This window comes from Cucurbita moschata, unplaced genomic scaffold (genome assembly GCF_002738365.1).
Source record: "Cucurbita moschata cultivar Rifu unplaced genomic scaffold, Cmos_1.0 Cmo_Scf00042, whole genome shotgun sequence".
NCBI classification, from domain to species: domain Eukaryota; kingdom Viridiplantae; phylum Streptophyta; class Magnoliopsida; order Cucurbitales; family Cucurbitaceae; genus Cucurbita; species Cucurbita moschata.
The window spans coordinates 1850224-1871917 of NW_019268558.1; the positions used below are offsets into that span (position 1 = coordinate 1850224).

The 21694-nt window shown below is 37.3% G+C and overlaps 2 protein-coding genes across 3 annotated transcripts; one reads left to right on the forward strand and one right to left on the reverse strand.

Moving 5' to 3' along the window:
- The first annotated feature begins 1378 nt into the window (after positions 1 to 1378).
- Positions 1379 to 10023, forward strand: LOC111433424 (protein POLLEN DEFECTIVE IN GUIDANCE 1-like). 2 transcript variants are annotated; one of them, XM_023070477.1, is made up of 11 exons: positions 1379 to 2326; positions 4504 to 4640; positions 4989 to 5092; positions 5820 to 5908; positions 6608 to 6681; positions 7998 to 8148; positions 8230 to 8397; positions 8580 to 8677; positions 8773 to 8895; positions 9005 to 9073; positions 9390 to 10023. In XM_023070477.1, the coding sequence occupies exons 1-11, from the start codon at positions 1642 to 1644 to the stop codon at positions 9594 to 9596; spliced, it is 1905 nt and encodes a 634-aa protein (XP_022926245.1). In that variant the 5' UTR covers positions 1379 to 1641; the 3' UTR covers positions 9597 to 10023. The 2 variants fall into 2 exon arrangements, with proteins under 2 accessions (XP_022926245.1, XP_022926244.1); XM_023070476.1 differs by having other exon boundaries at positions 1380 to 2326; positions 4489 to 4640.
- Positions 10024 to 14446: 4423 nt separating this feature from the next.
- LOC111433410 (wall-associated receptor kinase 2-like) lies at positions 14447 to 19135 on the reverse strand. The gene is made up of 4 exons (XM_023070460.1): positions 18576 to 19135; positions 18079 to 18326; positions 16651 to 16833; positions 14447 to 15787 (listed from the first exon to the last, which is right to left on the reverse strand). The coding sequence occupies exons 1-4, from the start codon at positions 19133 to 19135 to the stop codon at positions 14538 to 14540; spliced, it is 2241 nt and encodes a 746-aa protein (XP_022926228.1). The 3' UTR covers positions 14447 to 14537.
- Between the last annotated feature and the right edge of the window lie 2559 nt (positions 19136 to 21694).

A 21694-nucleotide genomic window follows, 5' to 3' on the forward strand; every position in this document is an offset into this window, starting at 1 on the left:
CTTAGAGAGGGTCGAAACGGTAGAAAATTGTATATTTTTCCTTTATCGAGTAGAGAAGCTAATGTTTTGAGTCACCGAGACGAGCCGAGCCGAGCTATTTAAGTTGAGGGGGCTTTTTGCTGCAGGTGTGACACGTGACGGAATGGGGCGCTGATGTGTGTGCAGGTCGAGTCGAGGTGCAGGTTGCAGATTGGTGTTGGGTTGCTGCGGGTACTAGGTCGTTGCAGATGCTGCGCCGTTGCAAGTGGCTCGAGGTTGTATGTTGGGCAGATGCTATTTGAGTAGTGGTCTGTAGGCGTGCCATCTGGGATGCCGATGGTATTGGGTTATCTGTTGGTTAAACGATTCGAATCCGACCCGAAGTCCACAGACTTCTTCTTCCTTACTCAAATTATCGTGAAAATTCGCGACGTTTCACGACTTGTAATCACCTATAACAACGTAGATCTACGAGGTCCCAAAAATATGAAACCCTCATTTCATTTTTGACGAAGAACAACGTTGTTAAGGCATGGAAACTTACCTCCTATGTATATGTAGTCGTCGGCGGTCTTTTTTGCAATGTGTTTCGTTCGTTCTTCGCGTCGGTTTGTGGGATTGGCCTCGCTAGAAAACTTTCGAATTCTTTCTCTCTCTCTTTGTTTCTTTCTTGTAGGGGATCCCGAGTGGGGCAGGAGGTGTTTGTCTCGTCTTTGGCGTAGCGTGAGGGTCGGGGAGAGAGTGTGGCTGAAGTGGAAACGAGAATTCCGACACTCATCGAAATTCTCACGAGTCTTTTATTTTTTACCACGATCTATGATTGTATGTGATTGCACTTCTCAATCCCAACATTCGAGTCACTTATTAAGTATTTTTAAATACTCAAACCACATTTAACCGTGTTTCCACCAAAGACAATGACTCTTATGTAAAGATGACAATATTAGAGATCATCCAATAAAAAATGACATTCATTTTTAAACTTTGGAAAAGAGACGTATTTCTGTTTTCAACTATGTTATTTTTATTATTAAAGTAAATAATTGAAAATGATTTTCTGCATAAATTTGTCACGGCACATATATAGTTGCAATGTGTATGCGTATCTATTTTAATAAAAATGTTTGCTGACATATTGAATTAAAATAAAATTAATAGATTCCTAAATAATTATAAATAAAATTATTTCAATTAAAGGTAAGCAAAATTTGGTTATATATAAATATATACTATTTATTTATTTAATTCAATAACAAATATTGCAATTTTTCATTTTAGTTAGTTTTTCTTATCTGTCTCTCACAATTTAAGCTTACAATATTAATGAAGATTTCCTCCTTCTCAAAAAAAGAAATAAAAAAAAATAAACCAATAAAATTAAATAATAATTAAAAAAAAAAAAGTCTGTGAAGGATTCTTGGGCAGGGAATTGTTGTCCATAATTCTCCCATAGGGCGAAATCAATAGTATTTGTCGCCCATTAGGTCTCCATTTGATGAATTCTTGAATTTGAATCCAAGTTTCGTCCCTGTTCTGGATTCCAATTCCTAGATTTCTATCCCACAATCCGTTTCCAAGATCAAAGGAATCGCTCTTCCTCATTGGGATACGCAGGAACAAGTCTAGAATTGCACTTTGATTCCCAATTTTTTTTGGTCAGTCATGGAATTGAGATCTGGTGGTAGAAAGCTGTCTTTCGATGTGCTTCGCGGAAGCGGTTCGTCTGAAGATGATAGATCCTTAATTTTGGGCTCAAAATCTGATCTAGTTTCAAATGGCGTCGAAGAATCCGTATCGCATCATTCGATTGAGAAGCCCAATCGGAAAAAGAAGCGGCATCGTGGCTCAAAGAAGAATAAGGCAATGATGATGACGGCACCTTCGGATTTCTCAATTCCGGAGGAACCGATCGCTGACAAATGCATGATCTCTAATTCCGTCTTTGACAAGTGCGAAGACTTGGGGCGACTTTCCGAAAACAGAGGTAGTATTTGTACAAATCGCTTGGGGTTGGAACTGAATTTCCGTACATGTTCTACTGAGACTGTGGTTTGTGAGGAGTTGACTGTTCCCGAGGAGAGTAGAGGGAGCGTATCGATGTTGGGGCAGACAACAGAGGTGGATTGCCAAAATTTGCGCAATGAGAGGTTTACTTTCGGTGAGTTGAGGCAAAGAACTGTGAATGGAGATGATGCATCATCAAGATTTGGCGACGATGGGAACGTGGAGTCTTGCGTGGATACGAATTCTGGAGTAAAGCAAAAAAGTGAGCCGAACGGAAATGTGGTGCAAAGATTGGAGACTGCAGGGTCCTTGGACTGGAAGCGGCTCATGGCTCAGGACCCTTGTAAGTGAACTTTCCTTGTTAATTATGATTTTTTTATGGATTCCCTTAGCATCGCCCGTTTGTTAGTTGAAGACGTAGTAGATTGTTGGAATATCATTATTTTCTCTTGATGTAGTAAAATATTTCACTGCAAATTTTAGTCTCTTGGCTATTGAACGAATGTTCCATTGGCCAAGAGGATGGCAGTGGACATTTCTTGTTTGCATAAAAATTAAATCAATCAAGCAAGGCAGAAAGCTTGATTCTGTTTTTATGCTTTTGAATAACTAAAAAATTGTTTAGGAAAATAATCATGACCGGTTCCACCCATTATGGAGTACATCTGAATCTATTATGACCCTTTAGGTTTGCCCAAATAAATTTAATGTACAAATTGTTGCAAATTGCGAATGCAGTGCTTCCATTTCTTTTTGGTATGATTCTTTGTTTTTGATATCTGTGAGTGCTTGCACGCACTTTGGTTATTCTTCATTTACATGATCCTTATTGGCGACTAGTGCAACCCATGATGGTTTTCTTTTTGGCATGATATGATTTATTGGGACAGGGAACACCTCTTCCAATTGTTATTAAAATGAGCATGCCAGTTGTTCATTGTTACCCCAGTAGAAGTCGAATATTCCAATGTCTTTCTCTCGCTTTTTTTGATGTTTTAATTGTACACTAACAGACTATACTAAACACCAAAATAAGGATTGTATAAGATGGTGCAGAAGGTGTTTTCATTAATTTTGATACAAATGAAAATTCCTTGTGAAGAAGATGAGAGTAGTTGAAGAAGGAAGGTTAAGATTTTGTGCAGTTTGCTTTATCCTGGTAATCTACTTGGTTTGATGATTTGTTTTTAGATTTGGTACAAGCCCCCATTAAACCTACAAGTTTATAGGAATAGGGAAGTGGAGAATGGAACCTATTAGGCACAAAGGACTTTCACTCAATAGTGAATGTTTCATGAAGTTATTTCTCCTATCAAACAACAGGGAGGGATAATTATGTAGTTCTTGTTAAAATGCAGTTGAGAAATGAGAAACTTTTGTAGCACTTCATCAGACATTTCTATGTGAATTCATTTAGAAAGAAGAATCTGTTTGTTAATCATTTGCTCATCCGTTGTTGATGTAGATGATATAGGGGTGTTCTTTTGGAATGAGATAATATGTGTGGTAAGAGTCCATTGTGGTGATATGGTTATACTCCTGTAATGATTGATAAAAAAATAAGGTGCTAATCAAGGAGACCATCATTGAGGCTTGTAAGCTAAAGCACTTCCGTTTGGACAAGCCCTTGCCAAACTGCAGGAGTACGGATGAGGCATGAATGGTTTGCTTGAACTGGTGGTAGTCTGACACCCCAGAGATTTCTCGAAATGCACATCAAAGTAATTATTTAGATTTCTCTTTTATTATCTCTGGGGTTATGGTCACCCCTTCCAAGTCTGTTGAATGAAGAAATAGAGAAAGAAGGGTTTTTTAAGTTGCTTTCTGGGCAAAAAAAGAGGACGAAGAAATTTTTGTTTTTGTGTTTGATTTTGTTCTTTTGGTGTTTTATTTAAATTTTCCTTTTTTTAGTTTAACTACATGTAAGGAGGTGGAGATTTGAACCTTTGATCTTTTGACCAAAAAATAATGCATTAACTAATTAAACTATGTTCAATTTGACAGTTTTGGTGTTTAATTTAGTTGATTAACAAAAAGCATTTATAATTTATTGCCACAAGCAATAAAAATATAAAACTAGTTAAATGCTATATTAATAATATAAAAAATAATAAAAAGAAGTCTACTCAGTTTTTTTATCACTGTATCAAACAGAAAATAATGATAGGAACCTGAACTGTTCAGACCTATTTGTAAAAACTTTGGGTTAAATTCTAAGATTTGAAACGTAGGGACCAAGTACATGGAAAGAATTAGGGATAAAATGCAATTTGGCCAGAATTTTAATAAATACAATATAAGAAATTTTATTCACATTCCACAATTTGTAACTATTTTGATTGATTTGCGTCTTACTCTCTCTTATTCTTTTTCATATTAAGTAAATGTAGTTGAAGCAGATGGAAGCAGAGTCTAACCAGAGGCTGTGTTGCTCTGGTTCCTATGTGGCTCAATTTATTTCATCTGCTGTTATGCTTTCTTCATATTACTGACCTTTCGCTTTAGATACATTTTCTGCAGACAAGTCACCAGTTAAATCCTACATGGAGGAAATGTTTAGTGGAAATTCATTGCGGATCACTACCACTTTTGGCAATGAGAAAGAACGAGAAAGAGTCTATGATACCATCTTTCGCTTGCCATGGAGATGTGAATTGGTAGCCTTAGCTCTTATTTCATAATTATCAATTTGAGAGTTGCAAACTTTTTAGTACATGAACATGGTCTTAGTTCTATTGAGACTTGGCTTTTTGATCATTTTAATCAAACCAATTATTTGGCAGTTATGTTGGTCATGAGTGTCGTTTAAGTGAATTTTACATTGTTTTGTAACCGTGAGTTTATACTTTGTTGATAAATAGAATTAAGTTTTACCGTTATCTAAAAATGAAATTTACCCCCATTCATTTTTTTGGGGGGCGTGGGGCTGGGAATCTGAGGGTAAGAGCTTTCAGCTTGAACAGTCTTGTTCCCAACAGTTACTCCTAAATTTGAACTTGTTGCAGCTCATAGATGTCGGCTTCTTTGTCTGCCTTGATTCATTTCTTTCATTGTTAACCGTTATGCCAACAAGGATCCTGATAACACTTTGGAAGCTTTTTAGTACAAGGTTAGTTATCAGCTTCAACATCCCTTTCTTAGTGAAGTTTATATGAAACTGCAGATATTGCATTTGCCTTCGAAGAGCCAAGTCATTCAGGGATCTAGCCTTTAAATGCAAATATATACTTGTAGATATCAATGATGAAATTTATCAAAGAAAGATTGTTTTTTGTTAAGAAAATTGAATTTATTTTATGATTTTCGATGACCAAAGACTCTGGCTCAAAAGCAAGATTCTTCATTTTTAATCAGATTATTGGACGAAGGAGCTTCTATCTTATTGTGTGTTCAATACTGGCATGTTTATATTCTATATATTTTGGCTGCTTGGTACCCAGAAAGCTACATTTGGTAGTGAGAGACTAAACAATTCATGCTACATAGATCATTATAAATTTCCCAACAAAAATAGACGTAGGTAGAGAAGAATTTATGCCTTTCAATTCATTTTCTCTTTTGATCTAACTCCAGAACTAACTTACATTTTGATCGCAATTTGTGGTGTGACAGGTTTCTTTTGTGCTTTATTACTTGTTTTGATCTGTTCTAAAAATACTATTGTAGACACTTGAAGCCAATTATTTAGTCACATATTGTGAACACCTTCTTGATATCTCTCACCTGAACAAGCATCATGTCCTTGAAAGATACTTGATTAGCTCGTTGTTTCTAATTGATTTACACACACAGTAATTAATGATGTTTAAAAATTTACGTAGTCACCTTCGTAACAGGACTTTTGGAAGACTTTCTTCAGCAGAGTTATCAGATTTTGGCTGTTTTTTAATAATGGCATCCGGAGTTGCCCTCTTAGAATTGACGGGTATGCGATGTCTTCAGATTCTAGTTTTTTTGTTCTCTTTTCTTATTAATTGTTTTGCAATTAGACTAGTGGCTTGAATATCTGAGTAAGTGCGAATGTAGACACAGTGCACAGACTCTTAAAATAAGCTATTTTTCAAACAATTAGTATGCAAGTGGTTGGGACGCAAATGTGGAACAATTTCAGACATACAGGGTCACAGTTGATTAAAGAATACTTTTAGATTTGAATATTTTTATTGCACTTCAGTGCTTTCAAAGACTATGAATTGTGTCTATAAAATTTTACTTACATGCATGTATACTGATGACAAATTTTAATTTATTGCAATTTTGAATATCAAAACGATAATTACATTTGATCCCTCTTCTTTGTTTCTCCTGAGACTATAGACAGAGATTCTCCTTTGAACCTTTTCCTCCTCCTGTTTGTTGCTGCTGAGAAATTTAGTTTTTCCCCCCTTTTATGGTGTTAAGTGCATATATTCAGCATTTTTTTCTTCTTCTCATCATCCTTCAATGAGAATCTCTTCCAACTTGAATTTTTGGAATGTCCTCACATTGTTTCTTTTCAAGAAATTGTGTCTATGCTTTCTAGATGAGTATAATTTTGTTCCGTGGAATGTGAAAAAGTCTTATTTGTACTCATGATACATTTTTAAGTGGCTAATATTTCTTTTATATTTTAAACCTTTTTCAGATATCAGCTTAATTTATCACATGATTCGTGGTCAAGGAACAATTAAACTATATGTTGTTTACAATGTATTGGAGGTTAGTTGAGCATCGGGTGTAGAATAATCCTACTTCTAATCTAGTGCTTTATCGATTTGATAGATTTCAAATGCATGAATCATTAATTTGATGAGTAATCATGTTTGATGCTTGATTTTGAAAATACTCCTACCAGTGTGTTGATACCTTTTATAACCTGATGTTGATACTTGCATGAATGTTAGATGATTCCAACAGTAGTGCAATTTCTAAAGATTGATTTTGTCATTAGTAACTTGTTATTAAAATTGATGGAAGAATTTTATTTCCAAAAGCTTGATTTTGAAACATCTTTGCTCATTTCAATTGGGTTTCGGTTGATTTTGTTTTGATGTCCACACTGAGAAAGATTGAGAAAGTGGATCCACGTCTATCCCTCTCTCCATTTCTTTTTTTAGACTTCTATGTTATAAATAAGGAGATGCTTTTCATTGATAAAACTTCCCTCGAGCCATGATGCTTACAAAGGACCTCAGTTGGTTTAAATGTGAAAACAACTATGGCGAAGCCATATTTTTTTGTAGAGAGGGACAAACTCATCTAACTTTGTGTATATATACAAAAGTTGAACTACAAAAACTATGATGTACATTTTTTTTAGGTTTACTTTTTGAATGATGACATACTAAGAGGGGACAATTCTCTGCCTGCCCACCCGTTCCACATCTGTAGTTACCCAGGAAAGTGCCTCACTTAGACCCACACTGAATTTGACTAAATTCCTAATGTCCTCCCAATCTATTGAAACATCCTTCAAATGCGAAAACAACTATGGCGAAGCCATAATTTTTTGTAGAGAGGGACAAACTCATCTAACTTTGTATATATATAAAATTTGAACTACAAAAACTATAAAGTATAAGTATTTAGATATACTTTTTGAATTACAACATACTAAGAGGGTACAGTTCCCTGCTTGCCCACCCGTTCCACCTCTGTAAGTGCACCACTTAAATCAAGACTGAATTTGACTAAATTCCTAATGTCCTCCCAATCTTTTGAAACTTCCTTCAAATCCATCATTGTTTCCAATGAGTAGCCTTAAGAACATTATGCTGGAGGGGGTTCTCTCCAACCCCGATCCTTATGGTATGGACACCACCAAGAAGAAGAGTATTCTTTTAGTTTTAGTTTGACGTTGGAGAAAAAAGGTTTCTTCCTTTTGCAGTTTTGATCTATGTTTGTCAAACATTCTGTTGTTTTGTATCTCTGGGAAAATTGCTTATACTATTGTGTTTCTGTTCATTATTGATTACTATGAAAAGTTTTATTGTTTCAGAATAGCAATATTCTTTATCCTTTTCCCTTTGTTTCAGATATTTGATAAACTATTTCAAAGTTTTGGTGGAGATGTGTTGCAAACTTTATTTAATTCAGCAGAGGGACTTGCAAATTCTCCTCCTGAAAACATGGGCTTCTGGATCGGAAGATTCATTTCTGATCAAGTTCTCGCTGTGGCTGCCTCAAATATCCTTCTTTTAGAATTCTGGAATTTTTCTCATGGTTATAGATATTATGATTCTCCTTTGGCTCCTTGACTATTCATACTTGTTCATTCTTTTATCTTATTAGTTCAGGCAATTACCTTATCCACCTGTATAGTGGCTCATAACAACGCCTTGCTTGCTTTGCTGGTGTCTAATAACTTCGCAGAGATAAAAAGCAATGTGTTTAAACGTTACAGCAAAGACAATATTCACAGTTTGGTTTATTTTGGTATGTCAGCTTCTTTTCTGCACAGTCACAATCAGGAGTCTTGTAGCAAATGAACTCTAGTAAATCCACATAATCTGAAACTTCAACAAAATCCCATCAAATAAGATCCAAAAGTAATAGAAGTAAAATAGAAGCATAACATTTGCATCCTACTACATCTTTGATGTTATTTATTTTGATAGATTCAATCGAAAGATTCCACATTTTGGCATTTCTCTTGTTTGTGCTGGCTCAAAACATATTGGAGGCGGAGGGTCCCTGGTTTGGGAGTTTTCTCTATGTAAGTTCTCTCGGCCATCTTTACTTGGAACATTTTATTATGAAAATTGATTAGTAGCAACTACTTTTCTTAAAACTTTTTTTGGGTGGCTGCAGAACGCTCTCATGGTTTTCATCTGTGAAATGCTCATTGATATCATAAAGCACTCATTCTTAGCTAAATTCAACGGCATAAAGCCTATCGCATACTCAGAGTTTCTTGAAGACCTTTGCAAACAGGTTCATGATTTTCTCATTTATCTTTTTATTTGTTCCTTAATTCATTAATACATTGTCCCATATATACATAATGTAACTCTTTTTCAATTGTTGTTACATCCATCATTAGGCTCTTAACATGCCATGTGAAGATGCAAAGAAAAATTTGACATTTGTTCCCGTTGCCCCGGCATGCGTGGTAAGGATGCTTATTTTATAATTTAGACAAATATTTCTCTAAATGGAAAAAGAACTTTTTCATTAATGATTGAAAAGTTGCCATGACACATTATGAGCATGTTTTGTCGTATAAGTTCAAATTTTTGGATGTTTAAACTTAAAATTTTGGATGCATAAAATGTTGTTCCTGTCATGTGTGCACTAAAGATTCATGAACATTTATGAAGACTTCTTGAACTGCCCGAAATGGATCTCTACTTGGGGATTATGAGCATGTTTGGTCGTTTTAGTTCAAAATTTTGGATGCATAAAGTGTTGTTGCATTTGGTGTATAGGTCATTCGCGTGTTAACTCCAGTATATGCTGCCCTTCTTCCATACAATCCTCTCCCATGGAGGTTTCTTTCAGTTCCTCTCCTCTTCGGCGTTACCTATGTCATGCTCATAAGCCTCAAGATTTTGGTTGGCTTAAGTCTGCAGAAGTATGCAACTTGGTATATCAACCGATGCCGAAAGAAGAAGCACCATCTACATGCCGACTAACCAGAAGAACGAACCGTATAAAACCTCGCTCACATTATGCTGAAATGAAATCGTTGCTTCAGATGGTTGCCATAACGTGTGAGGAATGCGTAGAGGAGGACGGCTCAACTTGCTCCGCCTTGCTCATGTTGTAGGGGGAAGCAGCAACCTTTAAGAGGAGGAGGACCTTTTTGCCACAGGTTGATCGAGGTATCGTATCGTGTTATGTTTTCAGTATGGAAATGCAAAATGTAAATGAAGTTTTTGCCTCAAATTTTTTGGTATTAACTACATCCCATAGTAGAGGTTGTGGCTTGAGGAGTTGAGATGGCAATCATGAGTTGAAATCTAATAAAATATGATGGTCTACACAAGAAATTGTATCATTGAATAAAAAACGAATGCTAGAGAAGATGTTTACAATATATATATATAGAACTTGTAAGTAGACCTGATGTGGACTTTTGCATGAAGTTCAAAATTATTAGGTTAGATATGATAATCATTTTCTAAAGTGATTGACTTGTCATCACTTTATTATCACTTTTATGTTACTTATAACGTAGATATATTGTGAAGCTTCTAATAATATAAAAATATATTTTTAGTTGTGATATAATTATATACACATTTATTTATTCTATAATTATTTTTTAGATTATTTATTTTGGAAAGTACTTTTAAGTAAAAAATGTTTGAAAATAAATAAACATTTATTCCGAACAACTCGAACCAATGGAATCTAAAAAAATTATCATTTAAGATTGGTTTGAACAAATTTATATTTCAATGATTGATTAGGTCTAAAAAAATGTTCAAATTTGATCCAATCTAACCCATGAAGGTGGACACGAACATAGCAAAAATATGTACATATAAACGTTTTTTCCGAAATCATTTAATATAGTAAATTCGTTTTTATTCCTTTTTTTTCTTTTCTTTTCTTTCTTTCATTTCCTCTCCTTTTATACTCTTCATCTATGTTTCAAATCCAGAATTCAAAGTTTTTTTTTATTTTTTTTTATAGATATATTGAGAACATAAAAGATATTTATTATAGGAGAGACGAATCAAAGAGAACAAAAGGTCTTTTTATCTTTTGATAGTGTATCCTTTTAAAGTCAATGGATCCCTCTTATCCCTGTTTAGTCCCCTCCGTTCCCTTCGGATCATACCTTTCATCTCACTTCCAATTCCTATCTTAATAGGAGTGAGACTTCTACTTTTTCCGCAACCAAAAACCTAGTATGTGGTCATTTTTTAGTATTTTATTGTTAAGTATAGTTATGATTTTTTTAGTTTATCTGTCTATTGATCAAATAAACAGTAGTTATATCTATCAATATGTATGATTTTGAACTATCAATAATGCTTTTTCTTTAGAGTTGGGCTACTGGATCGATCCACTTACTTGTATTATGTCAATATTAATCACGACTGTTGGAATTATGATTCTTATTTATAGTGACAATTATATGTCTCAAGATCAAGGATATTTGAGATTTTTTGCGGATATGAGTTTGTTCAATACGTCAATGTTGGGATTAATTACTAGTGTTTCTTTCAGTTTCTTAGAGTGGCTGATACAAACAAGAGAATGCTAAAAATACAAAAGGACTTAAGCAGAAAGAGAAAAAAATGTAGTAGGTATAAAAAATGTAACGACCCTAAATTTCCACATACTCAGAGTCGCTACTAACGTCTCATGCTCATCTATAATGCGGAAATATAACTCTTACATGAACATAATTGATAATGTAAACTTCAAAAAAACGTTTAAAACAACTTCTTTTCTGGAAAACACAGCCATGGTCTTACGTGTTTAAATATGAAATACTAAAATTTAGAGAAAACAAAAACAAATACAAAATAATTTAAAACAATGAAATGCAAAACAACCTATTATAACTTAATACTAGAAATTTAAATATGAGTCTACCCTATGTACGTGCCACAGTCTCTACTCGCGATGTCGTCATCCTCCGTACAAGTGCGCCTTGCCTTTACCTGAAAAACAATATGGCATACGGCCTTCGAAGAAATACTCAGTAAGTGACCCCACTATAGGGGCCATGCTAATGCAAACTCATGCAATCATGAATAGGAACCTATCTCTAATCATCTTAGGGGTGGCCTCCAGTCTCGGACAAATTGGATGTGTAGTACTTCCCTACACACGACTCACACGTGCGAGTGTGAGTCCCCAGGGCGCTCGCACACCCCCTGGACCCTCTGGTCAAGCTAATCTGTAGCGACGTCCGGAGGTCAGCGGAACCCCATAGTGTCATGCGCCTCATGAACACCCTCATCTGTGTGCTTTCGCACCTGTGCGCATTCGCACTCATCATCTCTAGGAGAAGTAGCCCTATGCTTATGAACATACAAAATGCATGAGGTCCCTCTAAATCCATCGTAATGTCTCTTCTGACACAACCCTCTAGTCTCATCTCTTTGTTACTCTAGGTAACGCATACTCGTGGATATTTATATTAATATCATTTTCATGCTCTTAGGGTTGTGTCTTATGTCGATCTAACGACATGATGCAATATGGCACTCATCATCATCTAGCATGCTCAATATGGAAAACATCATCATATTAAGGTAAAAATCATGCAATCATCATGCTCATCATAATGCCACAACGTGCGTCAAACATATCAAGCATCACTCAACAAAATATGTATCTACTGCACATATCATCAAGCATCATAATCCACACATCATCATAACTCATGCAATTTATTTAGCCTATCCTATAGTAAGGCCACTTACTTGGTTGGCCTTGGCTGAAGTACTTCCTAAATAGCTAAACGTAAGCTCTCGTTCCGTGAGAGCTGCTTCCTACGTCCCCGGGGTTTGTTTCCTATCACACCGTCCACCACTTTCCATGAGTATTTCACAATTAATTTACTTATAATTTAATAAATGTGAAATACGACTCTAAAACGGCCTCGGATACCTTAATAGGGGCTGAAAACAGATTCGGGAGGGTCGGAACAGTGGAAACCGGGCTGAAAACAGGTGAGCCGAGCCGAATAGCCGCTGGAGCCGCCGGAGGAGCTGCCGGAGTGTCACCGGAGGGAGCCCGAGCCGTTTGCGCCGAGGGACTGCCTGCGCCGCTCTGTGACACGTGGCAGCAGCAGAGAGAGCCACGTCGGGCAGTAGTGTCGGGTCGAAGCGCGGGTCGCAGTCCGGTTTGGGTTGTGGTTCGGGTCGCGGGCTGTGGAAGGCCACTGGGCCAAGACTAATCGTTGGGCCTCGGCTTACTGGGCTGGGCCGCAAGTGTTTGGTTTGCAGGTCGGCTCAATTGGACCGTGGGTCTAGTCTGGGTTGGTTCAACTGAACCGTAGCTTCTGGGCTGGTTTGAGGTTTGGGCCGCTGTAGTTGGGCTGGGCCGAAGGCAGAGGCCAAGGGAGGAACGGGCTGGCTCTCTCGGGTTTTGGGTTTGGGTTGACCCGGATTCGTGGATCTCGTCTTCCTTACCCGACTTCGGCCGATTTTCCGGCGAGCTTTCTCTCTCCTTCCCGCGGTGTTTCCGTTGCCGATTTCGGTCCTCTTCCTTCCCTTTTTCTCTTTGTTCGTCGTTCTTCTTTCTTTTCTGGGAGTTTTGCGGCCTAAAAGCTCCTAAAAGCCACAGATCTAAGAATCGATTAAGAAACCTAATTTTCCGACCTCGGTTACCGACGACGACGCTTACGAAATAACACAAAACGCACCCTGAGTTATTGTGCTTTCGTTAGGGATCCCCCTTATGGTGGTAACAGGTCGTTTGGTGTCGGTTTGAGGGTGGTTTGAGGGCTCGTCGGAGAAACTGGACACTCGCCAACGTTTGTCCGAAATCTCTCTCTCTTTCTTGAAATTTTCTATCTTTTCTCCCTTTGCAGGTGTTCTGAAGATGCTGGGTGTCGTGGGCTGAGGGCTGGGCGTGCTATGGCCGTCGTTTCGTGAAACTCGGCGGTCGCCGGAAAACTCGGGGTTTTCCGGCGACTGAGTTTTTAATTTTTAATTTATTTTATTATTTATTTATTTTTTATTATATATATATATGTTTTCTTTCTTTCCGGGTCGTTACAAAAAACTTCTATGTTCATCTCGTGTAAAAAGACACCAGCCGTGTACTGGTTAAAAAGAGAAATGGATGCCACCACACCTATCCATTTTTGACCTTTTCACAGTTGAGAATTCCGAAGTGAAATTTTGTCTTTGTCGATTCCATTTGGAAAGAAAGGTCGAAATAAGAAAGACATTATTCCCTTCTTGTCAAGTACCACTGATACAAAAAATTAATTTCAAGTGATTAGGTCTTTTAGCATAGATCACAGTTCTTGATACTTCTTATAGCTATAAAATTGTCATGAGGAGATCTATAATTTTTTGAAGAAATCGAAGGTTAATTTAGATGAGAATGAATCTACAAAATGCAAAAAAAAAAAAAAAAAGAGAAAAAAAGTAGAAGCTTGAAGTCGATTTCTCTTCTCCAATTTCTTGTTCTAGGGCTCAAGAAACACCAATTGTGCAAGTACTTCGAGAATTGGACTATATTATGTTAAATAATTCTCGATCAAGATTTTTATGAGACAATTGAACAATTAACCATATAAACAAATAAGTGGTGATAGACACGAGAATTACTGCCTCCTTAATGATATTGACTCTATAGAGGCCTATTCAAGAGATTTCAACTAATTTTTATTAGAGAATCTAAGAACAACATCCAAAACAACAGTACGACGAGAACTATGAATTAGAAATTAAGATGAGGTCGCACCTCGAACACCTCGAACACCTACTTTATATTGATGAACAACTAGTATACGATGAACAACTAGTATATGATCAGTAATAAAAGGTTAGTGAGAAGTAGTGAACTAAAATTTATATAAGATGAGAATTAAAAATAGATTAAAAGTTAAAAAAACTCCCCTAATGGTGTGTGAGTAACTTAAAAGTGATGCAAAATTATCTCCCAGAATCTGCTTTTGGTATCATTTGGTTAGTGGGAAAGCTATCATATCGGTTACTCTCTTCCGTACACTCAGTTCCAGATTCAACCTCGCGACGAACACAATCAACACCATCTTCCTTCTCATTCTCCTTTTCTTCCCTCAACAAAACCTCTGATTCTTCAACTAATGGAGATTTATCCTCAACCATCCATGGATGACCAAACGCCATATGAAACAACCCTTCAAGCTCTGCAGCGACCTCCTTCATTGTCGGCCTTTCTTCCCCTTTCACTTTCAAACACCTCTTCGCAAGGCTCGCAACTTCCTTCACTTGCTCGTACTCCACATCGCCGCCCAAATTTTTATCCAAAATTTCTCTCAGCCGATTCTGTTTCAGAGCAATTAGAAAGTACATCGACAGATTCCGTTCTTCCTCCGATCGGCTGAAGGATAGAGGAACTTTTCCGGTCATTAATTCGACGAGAACAACGCCGAAACTGTACACGTCGCTCTTCTCTGTTAATTGACTGGTTTGCAGATACTCTGGATCTAGGTATCCTAGAGTTCCTTGCACGATTGTGTTCAAATCGACCTGATCCAAGGGAACTAACTTCGAAGCGCCGAAATCGGAGACCTTCGCGGTGTAATTGTCGTCGAGGAGAATGTTCGTGGACTTCACATCTCTGTGAATGATCGGAATCGAGGCCGATGAGTGAAGATAGGAGAGAACTCCAGCGGTTTCCGATGCGATTTTAAGGCGGATCTTCCAGGGAATCGGCCGCGGCGATTTTCGCTTGTGGATGTGATCGAAGAGCGTACCGTTGGAGACGAACTCGTAGACGAGAAGAGGAACTTCTTCTTCCAAGCAACAGCCTAAGAGTTTGACGGTGTTGCGGTGATTGATCTGCGAGAGGACAATGACTTCGTTGATGAACTGCTTGTTTTGAGCGTTGTCGACAACCTTGGATTTCTTGATGGCGACGGCGGCGCCGGTAGGGAGGATGCCTTTGTAGACGGTTCCGAAGCCACCTTTGCCGACGATTCGGTCGTCGGAGTAGTTGTTAGTGGCTTTCCGTAATTCCTCTGCGGTGAAGATCTTTGCAGTTTGGTTGGCTTCATCGCGGATTGAAAGCTGTTGCTCTAACATTAATCCGCCGTTTCGTTCGAAGAAATTAGCTTTGAGTTTGATGAGCTTCCATCTCTTGAAGCCGATGTAGAACCAGGACGAACTTACTAGCACACCCATTACTGCCAGCGCGATACCTGCCGTTCAAATGCTAAAATTATTATTATTATTATTATTATTATTATTATTTTTTTGTTAATTAAAATTACAAATTTAATTTTTTCCTAATAATTTATTTCTAATTTTCAATATTTAATGAGTCTTACAATGTTTTTTTAAAAAATTTGTATTTAAAAATCTTTGAACTATATCATTTTTTTTAAGGCATGAAATACACTTCACATAAAATTTACTTTTATATTTAATAAATCAATTAATTTTAAATTTTTTATAAAACCACCTAGGTTCCAGAGAAAAAAAAGTCGATTGAGTTGAGTTTTTTAGAAAACCAAAAATTTAGTTCGGTTTGCAAAAGTTGACAGTTTTGACCCGACCAATCCAAAAAAGGGTAACCTTATCTAACCCTATTCTACTTTTTTTTTAAAATATTTAAAGTTTGTAACCAATGTTGTTATTATAGCTGGTAAATATTTGATATTTAAATTTTATGAGATTTTAGTAGATAATTTAGATTTTTTTAAAATAATTAAAAAAATAACCGGACAACCCAACCAACTTTTGGAGTTGGGTTGAAACTCTATTTTTGGGTTGCTTGAATGACCAATCTAATCAACCAGAAATCTTGAGTGGATAAAAAAAAATTCAATCCAACTCATTTACCCAGTAATTTCAAATTTAAAGTTATAATTCTAAAAAAAAAAAAAAAAATTTTACATTTAAAATAACCTTAGACACGTGTAAAAAGGTGTAGGTTACCATTTTAAAACAAAATTGTAAAAAAGAATCTAAATTGATTGATAAATTAAAATTAATTTTGTAACAATATTATATTATGAATTAGTGATAATTTAAGAAGAGGTTGGAAGAGGGAATATGATACCAGAAACTAATATGAGAGTATGAAACCGGCGGCGGGGAACACAGCCATTGCTATCCTTTCTGCCACTGCCGGAGTATCCATTTGGGCATTCACATCGATAACCTCCTACCGTATTTATACATATATCCGTACACTCGTTTTCATTTGGATCTTCACATTCATTTACGTCTGAACAAACAAATACAGTAAGTTATCACATCACAAACTTTTCTTCATACAAGGAGCTGAATAAGAAAATATCTAAGCATACATACAAATTTGTGACACAAAATGTGGAAAAATTATTTAACGATGTATCAGCTACGATGCTACCGTCGATCCGTGAAACTTTGTAAAACATTAATATTCATTTGGTATAAACAAGTTTCTTGTGTTTAAGTAAGATAGGGGCAATGAATAGACATAAGCATAAGAGATAGACTTGTTGAAAGGTCGGGTAGGACCCTGAGCTTTAATCTCGAAAGTCAAGTTTTTAGAGGGAATTTGGACATGCAGTTTTGGAGTCAAATCCGTCATATGAAGTATGAAAATCTTGCCAAATTTGATGTCAATAAGACATTCGGCGGATGCTCCACGACATCGTATGCCCGTTTGTTAAAATCATGTCTACCCACCCGATTGGAAATGTCTCAAAATGTACTATAGGGGAAGACATGGTGTCAGCTCTCCATCACCCTTGGGCCCTGGGGTCTAACCGAGCTATCCTGTGATACATTCGTATGTAACAGTGAGGGCCAGCGTTACGAGGCGAGTGTCTAGGGCGTCTTCCTTTGAAATTAATTTTTTTTCAAAGATAGTATTAGATGACACGGGTGTGTTGGTATTGTGCCCCATCCCATGTGTCGGAGATTAGATTACACCCACTATCTAAAACGGATGGCGACAATGGTTTAGCATGGACATGGGAGAGTTTAATGGCAGATGAGACCCCAAATGAATGGATGTTCCGAACGCTCCAATGAGATGAATAACATGTGGGCCAAGCCACAATGGTTGAGCTGTCTCGAGACATGAGATGGAATCACGATACATGGATCATTCGATGGGAACCTAGATGATGATGAGACGTAACGTTGCTTACGAGAGAGTTTGGCCTGGAGTAGAGGTAACTAATGACTTGGCCTAGTGTAGAAGCAAGTCAACTAGAGTCGCAAACGATTAAATACGCACCCACTAACGGTTTGACACATAGGTCATTTGTGGGTTGAAGCCAAAACTCCTCCAAATCATTAGTGTCGTGAGTTGAAGACACCTCAATAGGGAGAGTTCTACCCGTCAAAAAAGTTAGACCAAGCTCATTTACCTACGGTTTAAGGTTTGGACAAAACTTCTAAACTGGAACCAACCAAATAAAAGAAATAAAATCAATATTTTTAATTTAAAAAAATTAAAGTAAAAAAAAAAAATAATAATAATAACTTGACGTACCTTGGCACCCAACATGTGGCAAATAAGGATTCCCAGTGAATCCCTGCAAGCAGTTGCAGCGGTAGCCCCCCATGAAGCCAGGGTTCAGGCAGCTACTATTTCCCTGACACGCAAACCCTTGGCTGCCCGCAGCCGCCTCACACGACTCATTGCCGATGGACCACTCCAACACCATGGGCACTGTGGCGTTCGGGAAGTGTGGAACATAAGCCGGCGAGAACCTGAACTCACCCTCCTCCACCACAAAGCTGTACCCACACGAAAAGATATCCGAACCGTTCGTCACATCGCTTCCCACCACCGTCAAATTCATCTATTTAATTCAATCTCGTTAATTCTCATACAATAGTTTTAGTGTTAATAATAGATGGAAGGAACAATAAATGAAAAGATACTTATGATAAGTCGTAAGGAAAGACATATATCAAAATGATATATATGGTAAACTATCATATTTGGTAAACTATAACTCAGTATTAAGTATTCTTAACAAAAACCTTGCCTGTTTCAATCCACTAGGAATTGTCATTTGGCAACACCCGACACCGGAGCACGTCCCGTTCGGCATATTCCGATAGCTACTACAAAACGATGCACAACCCGACAAGTAATCCTCATCATCTTGGAGGATGCCTCCGATCATCGAAACAGTACTACAACCGACGACAGTGAAGATATTCTTCGTCGAGATCGTGAACTTGTCAAACTTAAGAAGCGTTTCATTGTGGCCAGACATATTTCCTTTGCCATCAAAACAATAATTAGCCACAAGATTTTCGATAACCAAATCAGCATCTTCCACCGAAACACTCATGATCGGAATGTCGTCGACGAATGGCTTGTTGGGAAGAATCGAGGTGTTGCAAGTGACGAGAAATGCCTCATTAAGGGAGCATTCAGGAGTGAGTCCAAATGGGTATGGAATCTCGACTTCGCCGCATTGATACGAGCAGCCCGGCAAGGCGATGGCTGACCGGTCGACTTCATCGTCTGCCATGGCAGCCATTATCATGAAGGCGATGTAGAACCATGTTGGCATCTCCAGTGAAGAAGTCATTGGGGATGCTTGAAAACTAGGAAAGATAAAAAGTTGACATATTATTCAAGAGTGTTATAACCTAAAAGTCGCCGCTGGCCGGTTTGAGTATATTAAAATCTGGATCATAATGAACAATATGAATCTTAACGAAAAGGACGAGATTCTTTTGACAATTCCAAAGTTATGGGAGAGGGAAGTCGTTGTCGGTTGAGTTGTTGTCCTGTCGTTGGGTATATAACTGTTTGTGTCTTTGGTAATATCCCATCCAAGATTTCTCCGACCAATCATTAATGTTTTTTCTTTTAAAGAAGCCTCCAACCAGCGTTGGCCTACACATAATTGTACTTGCAATGTTTGTGTTGAATGAAGCTGGCAGGGTTTTTCAACCTTTTGCATCAATGTGTGATCTATTTTGAAATAAACCAACTTTAGGGAGAATCCGTGCGTGTCATGGATGTGGAATTATATTCGGAGTATCTAATAGAATATGAGTTTATAGATCAAGGTTACGTTGAATACAACTCTTTTTTGGGAAATACTTGTAGTCTTTATTAAGATCAATTAAGAAATAGATTATAAAATACTTTTAAGACAATACTAGAATGCAAATTGGGTGGGGTGGAGGAGTATTTAGGAAAATAAATTTGAAAACATGCGAGGTTTGATGATACGATAGCATATGCTCTCCCTATGATTGATAGAGTTCCCAACAATTACAAAGATGCTATTCAGAGCCCGAATGACTTACATTGGCAAGAGGCTATGAATGAGGAGATAGGAGTCATGGCAGATAAATGAAACTTGGGACTTGGTACGACTTCCGAAAGGTAAGAAGGAAATTGGTTGTAAATGGGTCTATGCAAAAAAGGAAGACTCTTTTGGTACACGTTATAAGGCTCGACTTGTGGCTAAAGGTTATGCATAGAAGGAAGGAATTGATTACAGTGAGATTTTCTCACATGTGGTAAAGCATTCTTCCATTCGGATTTTGGTGGGGTTACTCAATTTAATCTTGAGCTTGTAGAACTCAATGTAAAAATTACTTTCTTGCATGGAGATTTGGAAGGATAAGTATATATGACACAACCAATTGGTTTTCACATAGTTGGGCAACAATATTTGGTATGCAGATGGAAGAAATCTTTGTATAGGGTGAAGCAATCTCTTCGCAATGGTATAAGAAGTTTGATCACTTCATGGTAGAGTATAAATACACTCATATCAATTTGATCATTGTGTATATTTTTGGTGCCTTGACGATGGATCGTTTATCTATTTGCTCTTGTATGTTGATGACATGTTAATTACTTTCAAGAGACAGGTGTAGATTGATAAGCTCAAAGATTAGCTTTCTAAATGTTAAGGACATTTAATAATAAATTATAGTTTACCATATATATCATATTTGATATTTTAATATAAGGCAAATATCTTACCATCCGTATCTTTCCATTTATTGTTATTTCAGTTTATTACTCTTTCCATATCCTAGTAATTTATTTGATTATAAATAAGATAAGTTTCACACCATTTAGGTGTGGTGGATTAAACAAACATTATCATGGTATCAGAGCCCTTTCGGTTTAGTAACCCCGATCCGCTTCTAAATTTCCTACTCATCTTCTTCTCCACCACCCCTGCTGGCTTTGACGCCGCAGGGGCCGTCTCCATGATTGTCACATGCAAAGTCGATTGATTACTCTTCGGCTCCACCCTTTTGACCTCCAAATCACCCTTCGCCATACTTTGTACATACAACCTCGCCTTTTCCAACACAATTGATTTTTCCTCGACCAACATAGTCTCTTCCATTTTCTTCCCAATCTTCCCTTCATCCTTCACATAAACCTTAACCTAAACCTATCAACCTTCTGCAGAAATTTACTTTTGGAATCTAGGTGCTGCACTGGCCTCTTCGCCAACCAAGCCGTCGCCGCCCTTCTAGTCAAAATTGGCTCCTTCGCCCACTGTGGCGACTCTTCTGGCTTCAACATTGTCTGTGTCCCTTGCTCTAGGTTTCCCCTACTTCTTGGGTTACATATTCTCACCAGAGCCAAGGCAGCATCATTGGTAAGCGACGATCCCTCTTCATGGGTTAGACATATTCTCACTGAAGTCAAGACAACATCGTCGGTAAGCGACGATCCCTCTTCATGGGTTAGACATATTCTCGCCGAAGTCAAGGCAGCATCGCCGCTGAGCGACGATCCCTCTGTAGTTTTCAATGGCTAAGAAAGTGTTTCTCTACGCCTCCTTTAAACTAGGTTGTTGACATCTTCACAAAAAGTGTTTCTCAACCTCTCTTTGAATTTTTTAGATCCAAGCTTCACGTTCGTTCAAATCCGATGCTCAGCTTGCGGTGGGGTGTTAAGAACATTTAGTAATAAATTATAGTTTATCATATATATCATATTTGATATTTTATTATAAGACAAATATCTTACCATACTTATCTTTCCATTTATTGTTATTTCAGTTTATTACTTTTTCTATATACTTGTCATTTATTTGATTATAAATAAGATAACTTTCACACCATCTAGGTGTGGTGGATTAAGCAAACATTCTCACTAAAGT

What these genes read in the sequence shown, in the direction of transcription:
- LOC111433424 (XM_023070476.1), top strand. Translation starts at nt 1,642, where the DNA reads ATGGAATTGAGATCTGGTGGTAGAAAGCTGTCTTTCGATGTGCTTCGC. An exon ending in GCTCATGGCTCAGGACCCTT is followed by an intron (nt 2,327 to 4,488) that starts GTAAGTGAACTT and finishes CTTTCGCTTTAG; the next exon opens with ATACATTTTCTGCAGACAAG. An exon ending in TTGAAGACCTTTGCAAACAG is followed by an intron (nt 8,896 to 9,004) that starts GTTCATGATTTT and finishes ATCCATCATTAG; the next exon opens with GCTCTTAACATGCCATGTGA.
- LOC111433410 (XM_023070460.1), bottom strand. Translation starts at nt 19,135, where the DNA reads ATGACTTCTTCACTGGAGATGCCAACATGGTTCTACATCGCCTTCATG. An exon ending in AGTGGATTGAAACAGGCAAG is followed by an intron (nt 18,327 to 18,575) that starts GTTTTTGTTAAG and finishes GTGTGGGTACAG; the next exon opens with CTTTGTGGTGGAGGAGGGTG. An exon ending in GCCACATGTTGGGTGCCAAG is followed by an intron (nt 16,834 to 18,078) that starts GTACGTCAAGTT and finishes GATAACTTACTG; the next exon opens with TATTTGTTTGTTCAGACGTA.